The 23,490-nt window shown below is 40.3% G+C and overlaps 2 protein-coding genes across 2 annotated transcripts; one reads left to right on the top strand and one right to left on the bottom strand.

Moving 5' to 3' along the window:
• Positions 1-3,255: 3,255 nt before the first annotated feature.
• Positions 3,256-14,261, top strand: gal3st2 (galactose-3-O-sulfotransferase 2). Its single transcript, XM_028420651.1, has 4 exons — positions 3,256-3,726; positions 9,977-10,081; positions 10,754-11,375; positions 11,583-14,261. The coding sequence occupies exons 1-4, from the start codon at positions 3,671-3,673 to the stop codon at positions 12,483-12,485; spliced, it is 1,686 nt and encodes a 561-aa protein (XP_028276452.1). The 5' UTR covers positions 3,256-3,670; the 3' UTR covers positions 12,486-14,261.
• Positions 14,262-15,714: 1,453 nt separating this feature from the next.
• Positions 15,715-21,451, bottom strand: LOC114444948 (galectin-4-like). Its single transcript, XM_028419854.1, has 8 exons — positions 21,294-21,451; positions 20,158-20,246; positions 18,820-19,024; positions 18,530-18,646; positions 18,265-18,414; positions 17,319-17,407; positions 16,386-16,542; positions 15,715-16,222 (listed from the first exon to the last, which is right to left on the bottom strand). Exons 1-8 carry the CDS (start codon positions 21,324-21,326, stop codon positions 16,076-16,078), a joined length of 987 nt encoding a protein of 328 aa, XP_028275655.1. The 5' UTR covers positions 21,327-21,451; the 3' UTR covers positions 15,715-16,075.
• Positions 21,452-23,490: the final 2,039 nt, after the last annotated feature.

Here is a 23,490-nt window from a genome sequence, read left to right as displayed (position 1 = left end):
ACAATAGGCCAGACAGAGAAAAACGAAACAACAACTCTCATTTGGGGTACACAGTAATTACAACTGTCAACAAGCAGAGATGAGACTGTATAAATAAATACAAAGAAACCTTCTGTATTGCCACCCAAAGGTTTCTGAAGAGCTGTTTTGAGTCTGGAAGAATCTTTGTGTCTGCCAAAATCTAGGTTAATCCAAATACAGGCATGGTTAGAGCTGAGCATGGCCTTCAAGGTTAAAACATTGCTAATTTTGCAAAGGTGCATACAAAAGTCATGTACTAATTATGCTTATTTGGTTCTGCAAAAATATTGTGTATGTAAACTGTTCCAGTTTCTCCTAATCGCTGTGTTTATTGTTTATTGTTGGAGGAACTTTTCTCACTAACACAATGCCAGTCAATACGAGGATTTTAAATGTCATCGTTTTAAAAACATGATTTTTAAAAAATGTTTTTTTTATTTTTAACAAAACATATAAAAAATACTTTATTTTTACATTATAGCATAAATAGACTTTATATTTCAACCTAAAAACCTCCAGAACCATTTCTGTGACAAGACAATTCAAGTAATATTTTAAGATGACAGGAAGTTTTGAAACTGTTAGTGATGACAAACTATAACAATGTTTGTGAGTTACTATTGTACAGATCTGGAGAAAATAAAATACTGATTCAGTTCAAATGTCATTTTTGCATGCTTGAACTTTTTTTACCATTGAAACTCAGCATTTTTAAAATCCTGGTGAGGGGAATGGAGTTGAGGTCCTGCAAAATTGTAACTCCTAACTTGAAAGTCAAAAGAAAGAAATAATAAAAGATGACAGCTTAAATTAACAACATTAAAACAAACGGAATATGGTGACATTAAAAACTTTCATAAATAAATGTATTTTTGGTTGTTATTCAAGGTAATCTTTAGGTAAAGTAGGCTCTTGACACAGCCCAATGGTAGCACCAAAATAAAAAAGAAACGTGTTAATACACATCATCACCCATTTTATAAAAACATTCAGTTCAATGTTCAGTTAAAATAGTGTTCTTAATCAAGCTGACACAGATAAAATGAAGATGGTAGTTGGACTGATGCTGGTGAGTGTAGAGAGGAGGCAATGTTGGCATGGAGAGCGGTGGAGTCTGTGGTCTGGCTGGGGCTGACAGGGCTGGGGCTTGACATACTGAATGGCAGTGAAACTGGTTTGGTGAACCTGGGCTGACTGATGAAGAGTGATCTGAGACACACATGCAGGCCACAGGAAGAGAGTTTAGAGCAGAAGCATGAAAGTTAGTAGATGTTGCAGTTAAAGGCAGTTATTAGTCACTCCAGACAAATAAAAGGCTACTCCTGGGCCTGCAGGGATAGTAATGTGGCAAAATGCTTTACACTGAACGACCACGCAGACCATTTATTCACTGGAAAATGCATTTTATGGGTGACCACAGTTATTTTATTTCCAAGGCAGATACTTAGCAACCAACAGGCGATAAAATAACCAAGATTTCCAAGTCTGTATGCTTGGAGAGATTAAATGGCATACTGTTATTCAGCTCCTACAGACCACTCCTGCAGACACCAATGACATGATACAGGCTGTGTGGTTTAAAGCACAGAAAAATGTGATATCACAAAATTCTGGATATGTTAGGTAGTACTGTAGGCAAATCAAAAAAAGCCTTGAGACATCACTCAATCTCTGAATTCACATTTACTGTACTAAAGTCACCTTTAACCAATCTTGAACTGTACATTTCTGAAGAGATATTGGATAATTTTCTTGAAGTCGAAGAGTTCTGCTACCTTCGTTTGAATAGCTTTTTTATTTGTTTTCAGGTCTTGGGTGAGAATCTGCTCATCCAGTTTTTGGTCATTTGTGCAGAGCCACTGTGTATCACTGTCATTTTCATTAAAGATCACAGTTTTCTCTACTCATATCTGCTGAGCTGGCTCTTGGCATAAATGACATAGACGGTCGCCTAGGGTGCCACCTGCTGTAGGGGTGCTGCTAGAGAGTCTCCAAGAATTGCGTGTCCCAACGCAAATACTGTCTCCAGCGCCTTGAGCGGGAGTGGGTGGTACAGGATAAAAATACCGGGTCCCAGCTTGGGTCAAAATGGCAGAGCAGAGCATGAAGAGAGGTAAGAAGTCACAGGTAAGGTTCATATTAAGATTTAAGATGGTCAATGCAAAGTTGAAGCTACTGACATGTTACAAGGCAGCGAGCTGGATTTTGCTTGTTGCAAAAGTTGTAACAGATCCATGGTCTATGCTGGTAGCCCTCTGACAAGAATCAGCAGCTAAAACAGGAGGATCACATCTCTCCTGTTTTAGCTTCTCTTTACTGGCTCCCTGTGGGGTCAAGAATAAACTTCAAAATCCTTCTCCTTACTTACAAGGCTCTACTTGGACTAGCTCCATTATATCTGCAGGATCTACAGGGAAAGAATGTTTTAAAACCCTTGCAGATTTTGTAAGTTTGCCCACTAATTAAAGGTAGGGTAGGAGATTTTAAAAACTCCGTCAGCCAGATTTCCAAAGTAAACACACGCCCCTTTGTCTCCAAGCTCACCCTGAAGCCACGCCTCCAATCACATGGACACGCATTACCTGAAGACGAGCTGTGGTCTGTGACTTCGGCCGTCATAAATGTACCTCTCTGGTGCACACAGAGCAGGAAGAGAGTGACAACCAGCCAATACTCCGCACAGGGTCGTCCCGGAGGATTGGCTGATGTTTTTAGTGTTTTATAGCTTCCACAGATGATTAATTGTTTTAAAGCGAAACTGCCGAACTAATTGGTTTGTAAAGAGAAGTTACACTAATTTAACTAAAAGTGCATCAGAATGAAATCTTAACTAGAAATGTTCAATCAATCAATCCAGATTCCAAACTCTTCACCATGGCCAGGACCAAAGAGCTTTCCAAGGATGTCAGGGACAAGACTGTGGACCTACACAAGGCTGACCATCACCAAGCAGCTGGGTGAGAAGGCGACAACAGCTGGTGTCATTATTCACAAATGGAAGAAACATAAAATAACTGCCAAGCTCCCTCGGTCTGGAGCTCCATGCAAGATCTGACCTCATGGAGCATTTTGCCCTGTTGGTCACAAACACGTAACGTATTGAGTATTTTTGAGTAAGTAGGCTTATTCAAAGCAATACACACCCCATAGCCCAACAGCACAGCAACCACTACAGTAACCTAAAGCTCTCTCCTCCTCCTCCTGACGAAATCAAGCCTAGGACACCAAAATAGCTTGGAGCCGCTTTCCTTAGACCACAACAGCATCCAGAAGAGAAGAAAAGTTGAAATGGAGCAGTGGAATCTGTTAGAGCTTGTCTCTGTTAGAGCCTGAGGGGAACTGCTGAGGCGCTCCAACTTTGACTTAACTTGTTTAGTTAGGGCTCACAAATACTCCAGGTTCAGGTCTCAGAATCCTATCAGATCTAACACAGAGGGAACGCTGAGGAGCAGCTTACTGCAGGGAAACGAAAAAACAAGCGCTACACTCAGTGGGGAGCTGACACGAGAGTGCTGACGGTTCGGCAGGAGTTGAGATGTATTAGACACACACACACACACACTGGGAGAGAGACAGAGGGAGAGAGAGAGAGGGAGGATCGGGATCGGGGAGGCGTTCGGCGCAGGACTTGTATCATTGTTTCGAGGAGATGCTGTTCCTACCGAGGAGATGGACCAGAGACCAGCCTCTCAGCTCTGCGACCTCGTAAGTGCACTCTAACTTGACAGATCGCTCTGAGTTATCAGTGGGTCCCCGCAGACCGCGCTGACAGCCCGCTGACAGCCCGCTGCTGCTCCGCTGTGGGCTCTCCTCCACCAGCTCTGCACAGTGCGGCCATAAAACGCGCGTCACGTCTGTGCTGGTTAAATTCCTGCAGCGTTCCTCTGTGCTGGAGCCAGGCTCGATCACTCACACATCAAAAATACTTCTACAGCAACTTCTTGCAATGTGGAATAGCGATAATACACAAATCAGTTCGTCATAAAAAGAACCAAAACTTTCAGTAATGGATGTTTTATGCTCGTACCTCGAGAGCCCTGCGGTGCACTGCTGTCCAGGGTCCAGGGTGTAGGCTACGCCGCCTCTCACCCGTCGATAACTGGGAAAGGCTCCAGATCCCCGTGACCCTGTACGGGACACGCCAGTTCAGAAGATGGATGGATGTTACCGCGGGTTATTTATTCTGTTAGGAAAACATATAAATTGTCATTAACTTTACTTGACGCAGAAAGATGGACTAAACCTCTCTGGTCACCGTGGAACCATCTAAACTGCACCGACATGACTTGATGTCCATTGCAGTGAAAACGCTGCTGACACACAGCGTGCTTCCAGGGGTCAGATTATCTTTCTGCCTTTTAGGAAAACACTTTTCGAAGTCTCTAAAACCATTTTTATTCTGAAATCATTTTCATGCTGGAATTTATTTTATATTTGAGTGTTTACTTTTATATATTTTATTTATATTTTTTTTTAATATTTTTTATTTTTTAGAATGAAAGTAAAGCAAACATGGGTAAATGTTCCAACAGTCTATTTAAAAATAAACACTTTATGGGCTTACGTAAAAATAACCTGAAGTCAGTCTGAATTTAATGACAATTCCTTCAGCTACAATAGAGCTCTGTGCTCGGGCCCTAATTAAAACAGGCTAATTAGGTCAATTACACAGCACCTAAAAGACAGCAGCTTCTCCCAGAAGTCGAAGGGAAGGTGCTGGACTCTGCACTGTGATGCTAATCCATTAAAGTGTATTATTCTTTTGCACCAGCCAAGGCTGGGTTTGGACCTGATGTGGTGATATCCAGTGCCTTCAGCTGGATAATGGCTCTGTTACTGGCCCCTCATTTCTTTTTTCAGCTGTGTACTGTGACACACTGGAAGTTTCAGTTCTGTAGGACCAAGAGAATATATCAGAGGGTGAGAGGGGGATTTGAGGGAAACTGCATAGCAGCATTGATATGCTAAAAGTTAAGATTTCAGCCCTATGACACCTGTTCTACCTGTCTGCCTCTCTGACCCAGATTGGTAACTGGTTCCATAGTAGCGGTGCCTGATAGCTAAAGGCTCGTCCTCGCATTCTACTTTTATGAATCCTAGGAACTACAAGTAAACCTGCACTCAGAGATCTGAGTGTCCTATTAGGAACATATGGTACAATCAGGTCCTGCAGATACAATGGAGCAAGTCCATGAAGAGCCTTGTAGGTTAGAAGAAGGATCTTGAAGTGTATTCTTGAGTCCACTGGGAGCCAGTGAAGAGACGCTAGAACAGGAGAGATGATCCCTTTGGCTGCTTCCTGTCAGAACTCTAGCTGCTGCGTTCTGGATCAGCTGCAGACTGTTGATGGAGTAGTATTACTATTATTATTATTATATATGGAGTATTAGACTGCAGGAATGTGACTGCAGCAAGCTGTTCCCCACACAGTATTTTATTAACTTCTGTTGGATTAGAAAACATATCATGGATTGGTTGCAATGAAACATGATGAATTATATGTAGCTGAAAGTAAATATTTACTGATTTCATCTGACACACTGCAGCCTGGTGGTTTAATGCTTGGTAGCTGTCAGTTTCAGACTCCAACATGACCCTACAAATGACTGTTCCCCTGATAATGCATTCCAGTTAAAAAGGGTAATTTCTTCTGAAAATATACAGTATAACATTCTGTCAGAGAGTGTAGGGGAAGTACTATCTAAAGGTCAAATCCAAACAGTGTTATCAGCTCAGTGCAGATACTGTATCCTACTCAAAGTTCCAGGCTGTGTGAAACGTTAGCCTATCGGCATCAGATTGCAGTCTGCTGATTGGGCCTGATAAGTGTAACGGTAGTCCAGTTTGCAGGGTGGTAGGCTGGTGGTGCTTGCTCCAGAACAGTACAAGGTCATTCAGGGCTACAGGACTGACCCAGAAGATATTTCAGGTGTTCTTTCTAGGTTATCAAAACATTTTTCACTAACGTCTGCACACTAGGTGAAGGAATGGAAGTCAGAATTCTCTTGCAGACAGGGTTATGGAGGTCAAGATGTGTAAAATACTGTCCCATTTTGATCTGTCAATCATGACTAAACTACCACGTGTCAAAAACTGCAGTTCCCATTACACCCTGAGTTAAGCTTGTTACATACGCCAGCAGAACAGAGACATGTTTATGTCTTCTCCTGGTGACAAGAACAAAAACATATGGGCAGAACTGCTCATAGGGCCCTCCCACTGCACCCCACACGGGCTTTGAAGATGCTGCTGAACAACGGCAGAAAAGTGAAAATGTTTGAAAGTGGAGGAGGAAGAAGATTTGTTGCAGCTATTTGGCTCAGATGATGTGTGGAGAACAAGCTGCAAGACCTGTCAAACCAGCCCTCTGAGAAGAAAGTGACATCAGTCATCATCTTCTTGGAGCACCGAGAGCGAAAAAAACATTCTCTATTCTCGTGGAGTATGTAACAACCTTTAATCCCCATAGACCTCAATGTTTCAATTCAGATAATGTTTTATATCTGTTGAGTTCCAGTCTCTTTAGATTGGGTGTTGATTTTATAATTCACTAGTTTTCAAAGGAGATGGTGGTGGACTACAGCAGGGATAAGCCCCCATGGTGCATTTCAAACTACTCAGTTACACTACCTGTGTTCTTATCTTCTTTGACCTGCTTTATGTGTGTGTGTACATTTTCTTCTTCTTTTGTGGCTGTTTTGTTTGATTTAACTGCAGTACAGTTCAAGCCACTGCTGTCAGTTAAATGCCTGGAATTCTACCTGGAGCGACATCTTGATTTACACACAGAGGTGAAATGTTCATGTGTGTTTGTTAAGCCTGGAGGAGGAGCAGACTCCCGGTGTTGCAGTAGAGCTCAAAACATGAAGTTTTTCTTCCCACAAACCTTTCATTCAATTCAAATTATACAAGAGTGTTCTGCAATAAAATTACAAGCAGCTGCTGGCTTTCACATCATTTCCATACATATGAAAATCACATGACTAACTTTGCATACACTGTAAGATAGGATTAACAGAACTTGTGCTTTGTACTGTACATGCACATTATAAAACCTTGTAATCTTTTTTAAATACATAAAGATATACCACTCAGACCAAACACATGGGCACATAGCAATAAACACAGCATTCACCCCAAACTACAGCCAGACCAATATTGGATTCTTGGGACAGATATTTTAGTGAAAAATCTGTTATCGATATATTAGCTGGTACATGCACATTAGTGAAAAGTAGAGCTTGCTGCTACTTTGCAAACTTTAGGTTTAAGCTACAAGCATCTTACCATAAAGACATAATTTCACATCAGCTGTGATGCTAACACTGCTTTATGTGTTGTGGACAGTGCTAAGAGTGTTAGAAACAACGGAGTAGGTCAAACTATGTGATATACAGACAGATGCTGCTGACAAGTGCCATAAAGAGCAGCAGCATTGGAACAGCAGACTGCTGGTAAATAGTGCTGACAATGACAAAAATGAAATGTTAAAAATATGTTATTTTTAATTAACATAATTGGATATTGAAAGCTAATAATCCTGTCAGTGCACTTTTTATGAGTTTTACCTGTGTTATTCCACACAAACTATCTCTCTCTCTCTCTCTCTCTCTCTTGTAGCCATGATTGTGCTGTTTCCATAGTGGTGCAGGACTTATGTTGTAGTGAACAATGGGGCCACAGTGACGGATCATGTGACAGGAGGGGAAGACTGCCTCGGTATTCAGAGTTAATGGAAACTGGCAAAAGAAGGAGGGTCACAGAACTGATTTACATATCACAAAGTAGACTGAAACATTGAAATGTAAGGACAGTCACCTGCTGCTGCCACTACAGCAGACTGCTAGGCTCTGGCAGAACATAACTAAGCCAGTGGGTACATCTCTGCATTTGTGCATATATAGACATGGAAATAATCCTGCTCCAGCTACCCTCTAAGCTTTGAAAGCTAAACTTCTTTGAAAGGTTAAAGAAGAGATGGAACAGCAAAGGTTTTCCAGGCTATGACTCTCAGAGACGTCAGTGAGGTTGAAAGGTTATGTGTTCCAGCAAAACAAAACATTGGCATAAGTTGGCAGTGTAGTCATACTTTTGAGTTATACTTACAGATTTTCCAGAATGAAAAACTATTAGCAGTCATTCCATTCATTTTTTAAAACAAGACAAGCTAGTTCTAGCCTGTTCTAACCCAGTACACCACAGCACATTCATTTACATTCAGATTGTGGCTCACAGACACATGTCCTGGTATAATAACTGGTATAATTCAGAATGGTTTGTTCCATTAATGATGGGAGTCTGTCCAGGCTCAGCTGCAGTACAACAGGACCAAACCAACATACTGGTTTTAGTGTCATTCTTTCTCTGATCATAAGGCATCTTGTTTAAACCAAATAATTCTAATTCAGTTTCATCTGTTCTCAATATATTTTCCAAGCAGCCATTTGGCTTGACCACATGAGCTTTAAAAAATTGCAGACAGCAAGAGTCTACAATGATGCACTTCCACAAAAAGGTGGAAAATAAGGAGGAGGGTTATCTGAGGGAATGATTAAAGGCAAATGAATGATCTGGCAATAGGTATTCCTGTTTCCCCCTGGGAGGTCAGAGGTTATAAACTCTTACTTTTGAGACAGTTTGTGAAAATCTAAATATCTGTGAGAACATAAAAAACTACTTAGTTGATGGTTGGCACTAGAGACATTAACAGCATACCTGCACAATATTTGCAGACTTTGCAACTTGAAAATAATAATTCTTAGGGAGTGATGATAAACTGTAGTTATAAGAGTTCCTCTCCCTCTGTGAGTCAGGATGGGGAGAGGAGGGCATGAATTCATTTGGGTCAGTCTGTATGTGGGTTCCTCACAGTTACTCAGCTCCAAAGCATATTTTGACTTAGCTGCCTGTCCAGAAGTATTGAATCACAATATGGATATTTGGTTATCAATGTTGGTGTCTTTTATATATGTATAGGACAGGCCTACGTTCATCTCTAGAGTGCTTTTAAGGTAAAAGAATGTGTGTCTACTACTCTCTCTACTACTCTGTGATGGAGTTCTGATCATATGAAGGCAGTGACTCGTTACCAGTTGACGAGTGCACCTCTACTAATAATGTTACTGTGTAAGGCTGTGTAGGCTTAGCCACACTCAGATCAGAGCATTCCAAACTTTGTAACAAAGTAACAAGTGAAGGACAAACCAGCTGATTTAGCTGCCAGTGACCCACAGACACTATTCAGTATTTTAGCTACAATCAGTAACTGTGCAGAACTGAGGCAAGTATAACAAGTGCTTCTTCAAACAATTTCAAACACTTAATTTGGATTCCCGACAACACACAAAGTCTGAAGTACAGTAGATCAAACAGTTCCTCAACAGTTGTTAGGGAGGGCACAGAACAAACACAGACACACACACGTTCTTTATTAGTGTAATTCCATTGACCTGTCAAAAGCTGTAGCTGGTGGCATAATGACTTTAATTTGTGCATCCATCTGTCATACATATACATACAACATACAACATATAAGCTTTGGTCTTTACTAGATAAAGGATGAAGTGGCCACTCATTGTTTCCAAAATAAATGACATCATTACCTCATTACCGTGGGTCAGAATGTGTCCCTATGTGTGTGTGCATGCATGTGTGTGTACGTGTGTTGTATTTATTCTAGCAGTACCCACAGCCGTTGAGTGCTTCCAGACTTTCATCTTGGCAGGGCAAGCAGTGTATCACTCCAGCAAAAATCTACTCACACTCACAGACACAGACACACATGCTCCAGAGCTCTGGATGGAATTTTCGAGAAATAGTTCCATTTGCTTCAGGTGCAAACAACATGAACCAGCTTATGTCAGTGTCAGTTTACTCTTAAGTGTTGACTGATGTTTGTTGCAGTGCTTATGAGAACCTGTGGTTTATAGCTCTGTGTGTGTGTGCACCCCTGCAGATCTGTGAGAAAATGGCTGACCAGCAGGCGTCACTCTCTTTGGATCCTCCTCATCCTGCTCGTGGTCAGTGTCGCCATTCAGACCTTTGTTGTGCGTCAGACCAGGTAAAGTCAAAACATTAGACCAAATCATTACTAACAATAATATCTATTTTGGTCAGTTGTAGCCAACAAATGTTCCATTTGTCAAACTGTTCTTACAGTGTCACATGGTTAACTTGGCTTTTTGTCTGAGTGTAATTGTGTAACTTAGTTATGCTTAGCTGTGCATAAGTTAAAGATGAAACAGCAATCTAACAGGCACAAAAAAGAAATAGCAGTAGAGAAAAATCATCATTCATGACATTAGTTCATTTTTTTACGTTTTAAATAGTTACTAAGCTAAATATACTTTACATTACATACATACATTTTATGGATACCAAGATTTATTGGGTTACCTAGAGCTTGGGACCAATGCAAATATTTATGGGTGCAGTAACTGACAAAGTTAAGCTGCTTGCACTCTATCTGTTAATGATTGGTGTATGTTGAGTTATATTGTTTATTAGAGTTTGCATTGTGCAGTTTTTTGATGATTATTATTTACAGACATTATTTAAGTTTTACAAGCATAAAAAGCAGCCTAAAAAACTAAAATATGTATATATGTGCCACATGTGTCAACATATACTGTAGAACATGCTGTTTATGTGTGTGACCACTGAAATACTGAACCTGCAACAGTTAATAGGCCATCATGGTACTTCATACTGACTGCAATGTGATATTTTCCAGGAACGACAGACTGACAGGACTCCCACGTCTGAGGTTCTCTGTCTTCAAACAGAAACTGTTACCTACTCAGCAGAGTGCTTTGGTAGTCTTGAAATCTGAGAGCTCACTGGCAGTACAACAGGACACAACATACACAGAAAGGACTGCAGGCCGTAATCATCAGAACGAAGAATATGAAAAACCATCAGATGACAGTCTGTCAGGAGGCCGGAATGAATTCAATCACGGTGATACAAGGTCTCGGGAGGAAGCACGAAAAGTTTTACCAAACCCGGAAAACAAAGCGAGTGCCGCACTTCAAGGCTCTCTGGTCCTCCGCAGCACTAGGACAGGTTTGAGTCCGGGTACAGACAGAAAGCTGGTGAACATTCCCCTTGCCACCTGCCAGCCGAAGTCTCACATTGTTTTCCTCAAGACACACAAAACTGCAAGCAGCACTATCCTTAACATTCTGTATCGCTATGGTGAGAGCAGGAACCTGACCTTCGCCCTGCCTCTGAACAAACACAGCCAGTTATTTTACCCATACCACTTTGCTCCATATTTTGTGGAAGGATATAGCAGCAGAAGTGTGAGGGAGTTCCACATCATGTGCAACCACATGAGGTTTAATAAAGCTGAGGTAGGTTTCAAGTCATTTTACAGTGTGTGTGTGTGTGTGTGTGTGTGTGTGTGTGTGTGTGTACATGATTCACAGTACATGTAAAACTGTTGGAATACAGAATTTGCACAAAAAGCAGAATGTTTGTAGAATCTAATGTGTTCATCAGCAGAGTGTGAGGAGGCAGGGCTGTTCTGTTGACTTGGTGCTTCTCTCGTCATGTTCTAGGTGGCTAAAGTGATGCCTGAGGACACCTTCTACTTCTCCATCCTGAGACATCCTGTAGATATGATGGAGTCCATCTTCATTTACTTCAAGAGCATTGCTGCCTTCCATCAGGCCCCCAGCCTGAATGAGTTTTTAGACAACAGTGAAAAGTACTACAATTCATCAGCAGTCAACAGCCACTACGCACACAATGTTCTGGCTTTTGACTTTGGATTTGAAAACAACATTGTAGCTGGCAATGCAGACATTGAGAAAAGAGTGAACAAGGCCATTGCAGCCATAGAAAAGAACTTCCACCTTATTCTTATATCTGAGTACTTTGATGAGTCCATGATCTTGTTGAAACATGCCCTATGCTGGTCTCTGAGTGACGTGGTCTCCTTCAGGCTCAACAGTCGCAGTGAAAGAACTCGACACACACTTTCAGCAAATACTGCAGAAAAAATCAAGAGGTGGAACGCTTTAGACTGGAGGATTTACCTGCACTTTAACACCACCTTCTGGCAAAATGTGGATGCTCTGATAGGGCAAGAGAAGATGAAGACAGAAGTATCTGAGTTAAGAAAGTTACAGGCCAGGATGGCCAACACCTGTCTAAAAGATGGGGGTGCAGTACACCCGTCACAGGTGAAAGACACTCGTCTGAAGCCATTCCAGTATGGAGCAGCAGTCATTCAGGGCTACAACCTCAAGACAGACCTAGACCCACAAACCAAAACTAAATGCCAGAGACTGATAACTCCAGAACTACAGTACACAGATCTTCTATACACAAAACAGTTCCCACTACTGGCTGCTAAGCACAGTCAAGCGAAAAAGAAAGCTGCTCCACAGCGTCAGCGCTTAGAGACAAGTGCTAAGACGGAAAAAAGAACAAACAGGCTGTCAAATTCTAAACACTGAAAACCCCAAAGACTTCCACAAGTGTGCTGCTAACACACTGGTGGAGAACCTGAACAGGACCTATTCACACTGAGTAGTGAAAGAGTGAATGTTTTGTCTCCTAAATTATGAAGATAAAAGTGTAGCAGCTACTGACCTTAAAATTTATGGCACTATCCATCACTTCCCATAGGGGACACCAACCTATCAGAGCTTCTGAAACAACATTTCTGCAATTTTAAATTTACTGTATTGGCACATACACACATATTTAGTGTATTTTTGGTGTGTTTTGGCTCATTATTACCACACAGCTAGAGCTGCTTTAATAAACTCCTCAACTTAACATGGTTTCTCTCAGCACTGCCTGCAGCACATGTAGCAGTGTTAGCATCACAGCTGAGCAGATGGTGGTGCAGTGAGTCACATGATGTCTTCATGTTAAGTTTTCTGTAGTGTAGTTCATCAAATACATTGTTGGGAAGTTTTAAACAACACAGATTTTCAAAATAATGCTGGCTCTGACACCAAGTTAGCAAGGTGTCATGCCAGCACTATGTGTAATAAGTAAATATAATATTTACCTATGTCAGCATAGTTTCTACCTAAACAGCAACATCAGTATCAGTCCCAAAAATCCCATATTGCTTGGGTTAGGGTTATAGTTAGGGTCATTTGATTAGATGTTTAGTGCCTTCCAGTAGCAGCAGCATGCCCTTTACAAAGATTTGGATGTCAATGTTCAATGTTTTGTAGGAGCTCACTTTCATAGAAACCTGACAATCTGACATATCACTGCCATACAGATGCTTATTCTTATCCTGTAGCAAAATCTCTGCTCGTATGTAGTTCATTTGATGGATTAAGACAATGATCTTATAATTCAAGTCAGGTTAGGCATCTTTGTAGTTTTAGTTTAGTTCTAAAAAGCCTTTCTACACAAAGCTCACATGTACAATCCTATGCTGATTAAACAAAGCTGGTTGGCCTGGCTCAGCATGAAGGATGGAAACATTACCAGCTCAGACTTCTGTCTCACAGACACATCTTCACTCTGTTTCCTACAGGGCTGTTCCTTTTACTGCACCTTCATTCTGTGTGAAAGACACAGTTTGGCAGCAGAAGCGTGGCCAAAAGCACCTGTGCTGTCAGAAAGGGCAAGCTGGCATGGTAGAACTGTCCACTGGCAATGCAGCTGATACGCATGTCTGATTGCACAATGCTGTTACATCCAAAGATGAATGGGGCTTTATGTAGTAGATCTACAAACAGCAATATCCTGACTGCAGTGTCTTAAAACACAGTTGATGTATGTATACATCAATCTTTATGCTACATTTTTGGAAAGGAAGCTTGAACAGCTAACATTTATGGATACAACCATGGTCAGAGCTTACATGTAGAGGAACACTGGGGGTTTTGTCTGTGAAGCTGTCCACATGTTTAAATAATAAGATTGGCCTTTATTTTTTTTTTTTTTGTCAGGTTTATATGTATGGTGGGGAATACAGATGTGTATATAACGGTTAGGGTGGAGAATATAGATAGATGTGTATTCAATGGTTCTGGAGGGGCCAAATGTGTTCAAGGAATGCCAACAAGTCCAGTTGTCCTGCTTCATGAATGCTTTCAGTTCTGCTTGGAGGAATAGCTGAGACATAGAAACATAGAGCTATGATCTGTAATCATCAAGACAACGATATAGACCAGACTGTATTGTAATACTCTTCTATTTTTCTTAAGAGTTAAATCCTTGATCAAGGGACGCTGTTACCAAATTAAAAAATACTTAATTTATGTTTCTGGAGTCTTAATTACTGTAACAAAGCAATATTTAAGCAACATGAATTGATCAATAAATATGTTAGGTTTTGTTATGTTAAGATTTTATCAATTTCCTAACTTCTTGGTGAGTCGAAGATTTAATTGAATGTAATAGAAGAAGTTTGTGTTGCTGTGTTTCTAAACAGATGATTCTGAATCATCATCTATCATTGTCTGAACCCACTCTATCCTGCAGTGCGGGGTCACAGGTAATCATTTAGTATCTTTCAAGGCTTTTTACAGACTCCCAAAGCTTGGACCCCAGCAAACACAGGTGACAGCAGCAAGGAGCAGCACCAGTCTGAGCAGCACCAGCTCACCTCTACACGGGTCGCTCCACTGTCTGATAAAGCCTATGGTCAGTTCTAGCTATAGTCAGTGTTATAGCTATGTGTATTTTTTAGGCCTTACATTATATTTTGAATTCATGAATAATGCATTTCTATAAATGTTGCGGTTATAGTATTTTATTAGGAATATTTTGTGATTGTAAAACAATAAATCAAGAGCATAAATGTGTGTGGCCTTCACTTCATAGTGATGATAGGACACAAGGAAGACAGACACTGTTATAATCTAACCACCAGATGCCAGTCTTGTATGTCTTGTATGTCTTTCGTGGCTGCCATTTAACAGTGCATTTAACAAAGCAGGTTCTCCGATGGACGAGAGAGGGAGCTGGAGAACAATGGATCACGTCACCCACATGGAGACTGAAATTGTTCTAAATTATTACAATTCAATTCAATGTTATTTATATAGCACATTTTACAATCAGAATGGTTTCAAAGCACTCCAGAGCCTGAACCCCCTCAAGAGCAACAGTGGCAAGAAAAAAATCCCTTTTAACAGAAAGAAACCTTGAACAGGACCCGACTCATGAGGAGAACCTTCCTGCTGACAGTCGGCCGGATGAAGGAGGACAAGATGAGGTAGACAGGACAGAGAGGATCACTCACAACCTCCACCTGTTTGTATTAACTAGGAGTTAGGTGGACTTCACACTGCTAACCTGGCAATGGCCTTAACCTAGACCTCAAGCCACCAACCTCATGATGAAAGGACAACCACCTTACCACCTGAGCCACAGCCATCCTGGAAATTTGTAAACTGTATATCGTGTTGCCTTTGGTTTAATCAGGTTCTAGCTGGAAAATATCCACTTTATGTATTTTTAATGTCTTACAAAGCATTCATAATTACATAATTAATTATACAATCATTCTGTGTTTACATGTGGATATTATGCAGTGTTGCAGTATCTTCAAAACCATGCCCTGGTTCCAGTTGGATATGCAACCTGGAGTACTGATGGAGAGACGCAAACTGCTGAATGTAAGCAAGTAATGTGGTATACAGAGATACGAATAACCAGGTTTACTATGTAAACAGCATAGTTTCAAACATAATCAGACTGACACACATAAGCCAATAACAAGCATTTTGTTTTTAATACTTGACTAAGACTTGATATACTGTATATACAGGACTCAAATCCAGCTTTTCCTGAATACAGTACAGATGCCACTGATCACTGCTGTGATGTCATGTTATTTCCATATGTCTTCCTGCACTTCAAGGACTATTTTCCTGCAAACCCCAAAGTGCTGGATTTAATCATGCTGAATTTAACCCTGACTGTCATTGGTGCCTTAATAACTAATGAATGATAATCATGACAATATGTAGTATGAAGTATGTAAGTATGAGTAAATAACCAATATCCAGTACATAATCATAGCCATCAGTTAACATGCAGTAAGTGATGATCTCATGTGCAGCCAGGCCTACACAGTCACAGAGGTCAGACTGATGTCTCCATCAACCTCCAGGGTGGTGATGTGTGCGAGGGGAGTGAAGCGGTGCTTGTAGGTGTGTGTCTGCATCCCATTGGCCACAATTCTGAAGGAGTGGCTCTCACAACAGATGGTCAACTGAAAAAAATAAGCATCATATTATAACCAATCAACAGCCTCCTGTAGATAACATTGGAAACTGCAGTGTACCACTTGGAGGTGCCAAGGGTCTACACAAAAGGGACTTTAACACAAATGGCTGATGTACAGTAGGCAGTAGTTCAAATGTTTGCACACGTACAGTGAAAGGCTTCCCCTTCTGGAAAGGCATCGCTCCACCGCGCTCCTCAGAGCCCCACTGATCCCACTGCTTTGTGTTTCGTACCACAGTGTTCTCACTGAAACGTGGATTGTAATGCAGAGCAATGCCAGATGCATGGCCGAGATTCACACAGAACCTGTAAAGAAACACAAGATAAGAAGGCTGTCACAGATTTACAAAAAAAGAGTCTTTTTGCTGTTAACCAGAGGTAAACCGTTTAACCCTCTGACAGCAATACCTGCCAACAGGCTTGAATGCATGCCTAAAACATTGCCAAAATTAAGCTAAAATTACAATCGCTTTGCTTAAAGCCCCATTCCCATGTAAGATTCTGTGAAAAAAGGAATGCTCTCAGCACAACTGAGACCAAAATGTGATGACCTCACCTGTTATCAGCAGACACATGACAAATATTCAGGGTATTTGTTTGATCTACAGGCTTTCTACTGTTCATAAGCAGACAAGTGAACTTGTACATTTTTGTTAAATACAGCTGTGCTACACACGTCTGAGTTCTCTGTGATTGTGCTGTTTAGATTGACAGAATATGTAATTGTATTTTTCAGCTGCAAGCTATATAGGATTTTTTTTAAAGAAAGAAAACCAGTTTATGGTTAAACACACATCTGTGGTGTGTGCAGCTGGACAGTATAAATTCACTGGGCAATCCTGTCATGGTGTACTGTAAATAACTGACAGGTCCACAGTGTGATTTGATCTGTACTTACTAGACGTTGTACATGCACAGACCGGAAATGCTGCTTTTAGTGGCTAGTTGTCATGGCACAGAAACTCAACTGAGCTTTACAATTGCAGTTTCAGCTGTGAGACAGGCTGCTGAGAAATAAATAATCACTGCCTCGTCTCTGTGTCATAGGTAACACTCTATTCTATTCTATGACGTAGTCAGACCTGTTGGCAGTGGGGTGTACAGTTCCCTGGATTGTGATGGTCCTGCCGGCTCTCATTCCACCACTGATGGCAGTCTTGTATGGAATAGCCTGTACAGAGACAGAAAATAAAACATATATAGTATGGCCAAAGGCTGAATCGACTTTAGCTGCTGTGACCACAGCACACTAGAAGGTGCAGTGATCATTTCTGAGAAACACTGATATATTGAATTCAGACAGTGTGGCTGGTTTTACATTTTTACATTTTACTTTTTAAGAATCAATCAAGATAAAAGTCAATTATGAAAGTAGTAAAATAAGTGCAACAATAGAAAGACATCTTAAAAACACAGGAACTGATGGATGGATGCTTTTTGCATATTGCATAATAAAGAATGAAAAGCTTTAAATGAGATCAAGCTCAGAAATGTTTAACTCAGTGTGGAGGGTATTCCAGGCTGAAGAAGCAGAGAAGCTAAAGGCCTGTTTTCCCAGTTCAGTCCGAACATGAGAAACCTGCAGCTGGTAAATGCCACTGGATCGTAAGGCATGGTGGCTGATAGTTCTCTGAAGAAGAGTAAGTAAGGTGGAGCCAAACCAAGGAGGATCTTATAGACCAATGCGTCCAATTAATGCTATTTTACTGCCAGAAGGTTCTTAAGACAACTCGCTCTCAATGTACCATTTATTTTACTGATGCATTCACAAACATGCATGTTTCATTGGAAGGAATTGATAGATCTGTCTTCTGGGTAATATTTGTGTCATTTGTATACATTTGATTTAAAAATGTCATTATTTTTTTAGCCAATGGGAGTATGTAAAGACTAACTACAGACAATTGTAGTTTAGTATTGAACCTTGTGGAACTCTGCAGGTTGTCAGGAGGCACTCTGATATAGTTAAAACAGGAAAAGACTGAAGTTTACACAAAACTGTGTAGAGTATAAGTGCCAGATACTCACAGGCATTGCAGGAGGAAATCCAGGCTGACCTGGAAAGCCAGTTTGAGCTGGAAATCCAGGCTGAGGAGGAAATGCTGGGCATGAAGGGAAGGCACCCTGTACAGGAAAGGCTACCTGTGCACCAAACACCGGCTGACCAGGAAATGCTGGCTGTGCAGAGAATAAACACAACAAGAAATCACTTTAGCCTGAGCTAATGAGTGTTTGTAACATAAGCACTAACACACAGCAACCTCCAGAAGAATTGATCTGTTGGAGTCCTCACCACAGAGCTGAAGGCGATGGTGTAAATTTCCACTTTACCATCTACAGAGATGGTGTCCACCTGCTGAAATGGGAGACGATGTCTGTATTCCATCAGGTGACAGTTGTTGACGGTCAGCTGGAGAGAACGATTATTGGGTAGAAGTGTATTTGTTTGAGCCCAGAAGACATTTTTCCACATGATTGATATATTTTAGAGAAAAGTTTAATAAAAGCAGAAAAGTCTACTAGAATCATAGCAGGAAGCTGTACGAATAAATTGTTCTAACTAAAAGGTGCCTGATCACAGACCTGGTAGGAGTCACGTAAGACAGTGATGTTCAGTTGGAAGACAGCGCCAACCAGGAATGGAGAGTTTTGCTTCCTCTCTTCAGAGCCCCAGCTGCCATACTGGAAGGTGTTGGTGACCACATAAGGATGTCCATCATAGCGGGGGTTAACGTGGAGAGCAATATCTGCACCGGGCCTGGAACCACACTGTAGATTCACATGGAACCTTCAGGCAAACAGAAGTCATCATCAACGATGTACTAATGCTGGATTTTGCTTATTGTGATATTGTGGTAGATAATTTAATGCAATACTGCACACTCACTATGATACTAAAATGTGCACTGTGAGAAAACATGGCAGTGCTGATGTCGACATTTGTATTATAAGAATCTGCATTTAATGAAGTGAAATGTCTGTGTAAAACTACCTCTACCTTAAAGACAGGGTTTTGATGTTAGCGCTCTCTTATTCAAGCCGGATTGCATTTTTTTCCATTTCCTTTTCCAGAACAGAGAGCTCTGACAAACAGTGGGGCTGTGTCTGTGTAACGTTTAAATTGTAAAAAAGTAGAGATTTCACACTGACTCTCGAGGATGCGCAACATGTGTTTTAGTGACTCAAAACAACACTTGCTGCGCTCTCTGCTGCTGTCAGTTGTCATTTCATTCAGTCATCCCATCAAAACATCAGGATCATCTCATCGTCATTACCATCAGAGGGTCTCCTATTTTATGCTTAGTCCACCACCCTGGTCAAAGATTTATTTTGAAGCCAGTTGTTATGTAGGTCACAGAGAGGAATCACCAGCAATGTTACTGATTAACAAGAAAAGATAATCAGCTAACACTGTGACTTTGTAACAACAATAGGCTAAGATGGCCTACATCATTTTCCATGCTTTAAAGGCTGTGGTATTGATTTACATGTATGTGCACACTAGGTTTCAATTTGATTTACGGTAAATGATGTTTTTTTCAGTGTAATGCCACCTCAATGTATCATGTAGAGGTGTGCCTCATGTTGTTTTCACTGAGAATTCCAATAGGCATGATTAAATGCTCACAAAAGAGGAACATTATAGATGCAACAGCACTGCAACAAGCAACAACAGGCTGTGTAAGGGGCAGTGCTCACATGCATATTACCCAGGCTGCACATTGTCTTTTCATTCCTGTTTATGATTTTCATGTACAGGAAGTCAAGGCGTAGCTGCAGGAAGGAAGGAATTCAGCTTGGAAGTTGGGAGGTCACATCTGTGTGTGTTATTGTAGTAGGCTGCCCTAAACTCAAAAGTAGCTGTAAGAGAGAAAATTAAACTGGATAGGTAACAGCTACTAAAGATACATGCGCTCTGACCTGTTGGCTCCATTGAGGACTCGTCCAGTGATCATGATGCTCTTCCCTTCCTGTAGGCCACCATGGATCGATCCAGTGAAGGGTATGATCTGGAAAATGTTTGATATGTAAATAACCGCTTCAAAAAGGACTTTGTGCTGTACTTTTGGTTTGGTATGTATAGTAATCATTCATCAGGAAAACAGAATCCGTGTCAGGGCCATGTGTCGTTAAATGACCATTAACCACCAACAGGGATCTTAGTCATGTGAGTTTCTGTAAGATCCACCCACAGAGGTCCCAATCACAGAAAAACACAGACTCCCAACCAGAACAGTGGCAGAATGGGAGGGGGGCAGCATCCACAGATATAGTAAGTCAGCCCCTTTCCCTGAACGTATTACAGTGTACTCCACACTCCTTCCCTCGCTCCTGCTGTCTCCTCTCTCAGCATTATGTTAACATAATATAACATTTTATTGATAAGACATAATCACATCATCAGCTGCTACAGAAAGCTGTAGGTTCAGGTTTTGAAACCTGGTCCTCTCTCCCTGGTTGGATAACAGGGGATGTGACTGATAAGAAGGCCCCATTTCCAAACTGCTTCCAAAGAGGAAGAAGAAGAACTTAAAAGAAGAAGTTATAGCAGATGATAGCGGTTTATGTGTCAGTGCGCTCAAGTGTAAACTCACTTGGGGTACTTCCTGTTTGATGATTTCCCTCCCACTAACTTCACTGTTTCTAAAGTCGGGTGATTTTAATCCATAACATATGGCAGCATAGTTTAACGCAGACTGGGCCTGGTACTTTACTCTGATCTGATGTTTTCCATACGCAGCAAACTGTTTTTTGTTAAGTTAAAACACTGGATCCTGCCCCGGGGTGAGTCCTCTCTCTCGGCTCGCTGACGCGTGTTACGGGAAGCTGCAGCCCGCACCTCTTATAACTGAAACTGCTCTGAAATGAGAGCAGGCTGCTGCGGAAATAAATTCAACAAAAATTAGCGACAAACAGAACGTGGACGACACAGACAGTGTTCGTCTTGTTCACACACTTGACCGTACAGCGAGGTCGCCCACAGCATTTCTCCATAAACAGTGTTTTTCTAGCCAGCCTCAAAGTAACGGGCACTCCCGGCCCTCCCCAAGACTTACCGGGTTGTTAAAAGGTGGCTGATTATAAGCCATGGTCCCAGACAGGTTGGTGCAGCTGCAGGCTGACGCTGATACCAAATGACGCGCTTTGGCAGCGTTGGTTTTATTGTATGCTACAGTTAAGTTTCGATTTCCCGTCAGTAGGCGGTAATCTCCCAGGAGCTGTGCGTACAGCTTGTTGATAAAGATTGTCAGTCATCCAGGTCATACTGCGCAGAGAAGATTAAAGCAAGGCGCCTGGACTTGTAGAGTTTTAAAAAAAGTTGTTTTTCTTTCAGGAAAACTCTTCAGGTTGAGGCGCGTTGATCTCTGCGTACAGAGAACATCAGAACATCTGTTCAGCTTCAGGTGGCCTGTGGTAAAGGGGACGATGAGGGACAGTGACTCCATGCCAGTTTGTCGCTGTTTTTTATATTCCCTGTGTTATCAGCTACCTAGTAATCTTCATAAGTGAAAGTGTATACAGCACAGAGTTGTCATTCCTCAGAATTACATGTAAAAACAAACATCCACAATCCCTTAAAAACATGTATTCATTAAATCTAAACATGTATTCATTTAATCTAAACATGTATTCATCTAATCTAAACATGTATTCATCTAATCTAAACATGTATTCATTTAATCTAAACATGTATTCATCTGATCTGAACATGTATTCATCTGATCTGAACATGTATTCATTTAATCTGAACATGTATTCATCTGAACATGTATTCATCTGAACATGTATTCATCTGATCTGAACATGTATTCATCTGATCTGAACATGTATTCATCTGATCTGAACATGTATTCATCTAATCTGAACATGTATTCATCTGAACATGTATTCATCTGATCTGAACATGTATTCATCTGAACATGTATTCATCTAATCTGAACATGTATTCATCTGAACATGTATTCATCTGATCTGAACATGTATTCATCTAATCTGAACATGTATTCATCTGAACATGTATTCATCTGATCTAAACATGTATTCATTTAATCTAAACATGTATTCATCTGATCTGAACATGTGTTCATCTAATCTAAACATGTATTCATCTAATCTAAACATGTATTCATCTGATCTGAACATGTATTCATCTAATCTGAACATGTATTCATCTGATCTAAACATGTATTCATCTAATCTGAATATGTATTAATCTGATCTAAACATGTATTAATCTGATCTAAACATGTATTCATCTAATCTAAACATGTATTCATCTGATCTAAACATGTATTCATCTGATCTAAACATGTATTCATCTAATCTAAACATCTATTCAGCTAATCTAAACATGTATTCATCTAATCTAAACATGTATTCATCTAATCTGAACATGTATTAATCTGATCTAAACATGTATTCATCTGATCTAAACAATCTAATCTAAACATGTATTCATCTAATCTAAACATGTATTAATCTGAACATGTATTCATCTGATCTGAACATGTATTCATCTGATCTGAACATGTATTCATGTAATCTGAACATGTATTCATCTGATCTAAACATGTATTCATCTGAACATGTATTCATCTGATCTAAACATGTATTCATTTAATCTAAACATGTATTCATCTGATCTGAACATGTATTCATCTAATCTAAACATGTATTCATCTAATCTAAACATGTATTCATCTGATCTGAACATGTATTCATCTAATCTGAACATGTATTAATCTGAACATGTATTCATCTGATCTGAACATGTATTCATCTGATCTGAACATGTATTCATCTAATCTGAACATGTATTCATCTGATCTGAACATGTATTCATCTAATCTGAACATGGATTCATCTGATCTAAACATGTATTCATCTGAACATGTATTCATCTGATCTAAACATGTATTCATTTAATCTAAACATGTATTCATCGGATCTGAACATGTATTCATCTAATCTAAACATGTATTCATCTGATCTAAACATGTATTCATCTGATCTAAACATGTATTCATCTAATCTAAACATCTATTCATCTAATCTAAACATCCAATCTAAACATGTATTCATCTAATCTAAACATGTATTCATCTGATCTAAACAATCTAATCTAAACATGTATTCATCTAATCTAAACATGTATTTATCTAATCTAAACATGTATTCATCTAATCTAAACATCTAATCTAAACATGTATTCATCTGATCTAAACATGTATTCATCTAATCTAAACATCTAAT

Source organism: Parambassis ranga, chromosome 13, assembly GCF_900634625.1.
Source record: "Parambassis ranga chromosome 13, fParRan2.1, whole genome shotgun sequence".
NCBI classification, from domain to species: domain Eukaryota; kingdom Metazoa; phylum Chordata; class Actinopteri; family Ambassidae; genus Parambassis; species Parambassis ranga.
This window is presented reverse-complemented; position numbering and strand designations above follow the sequence as displayed.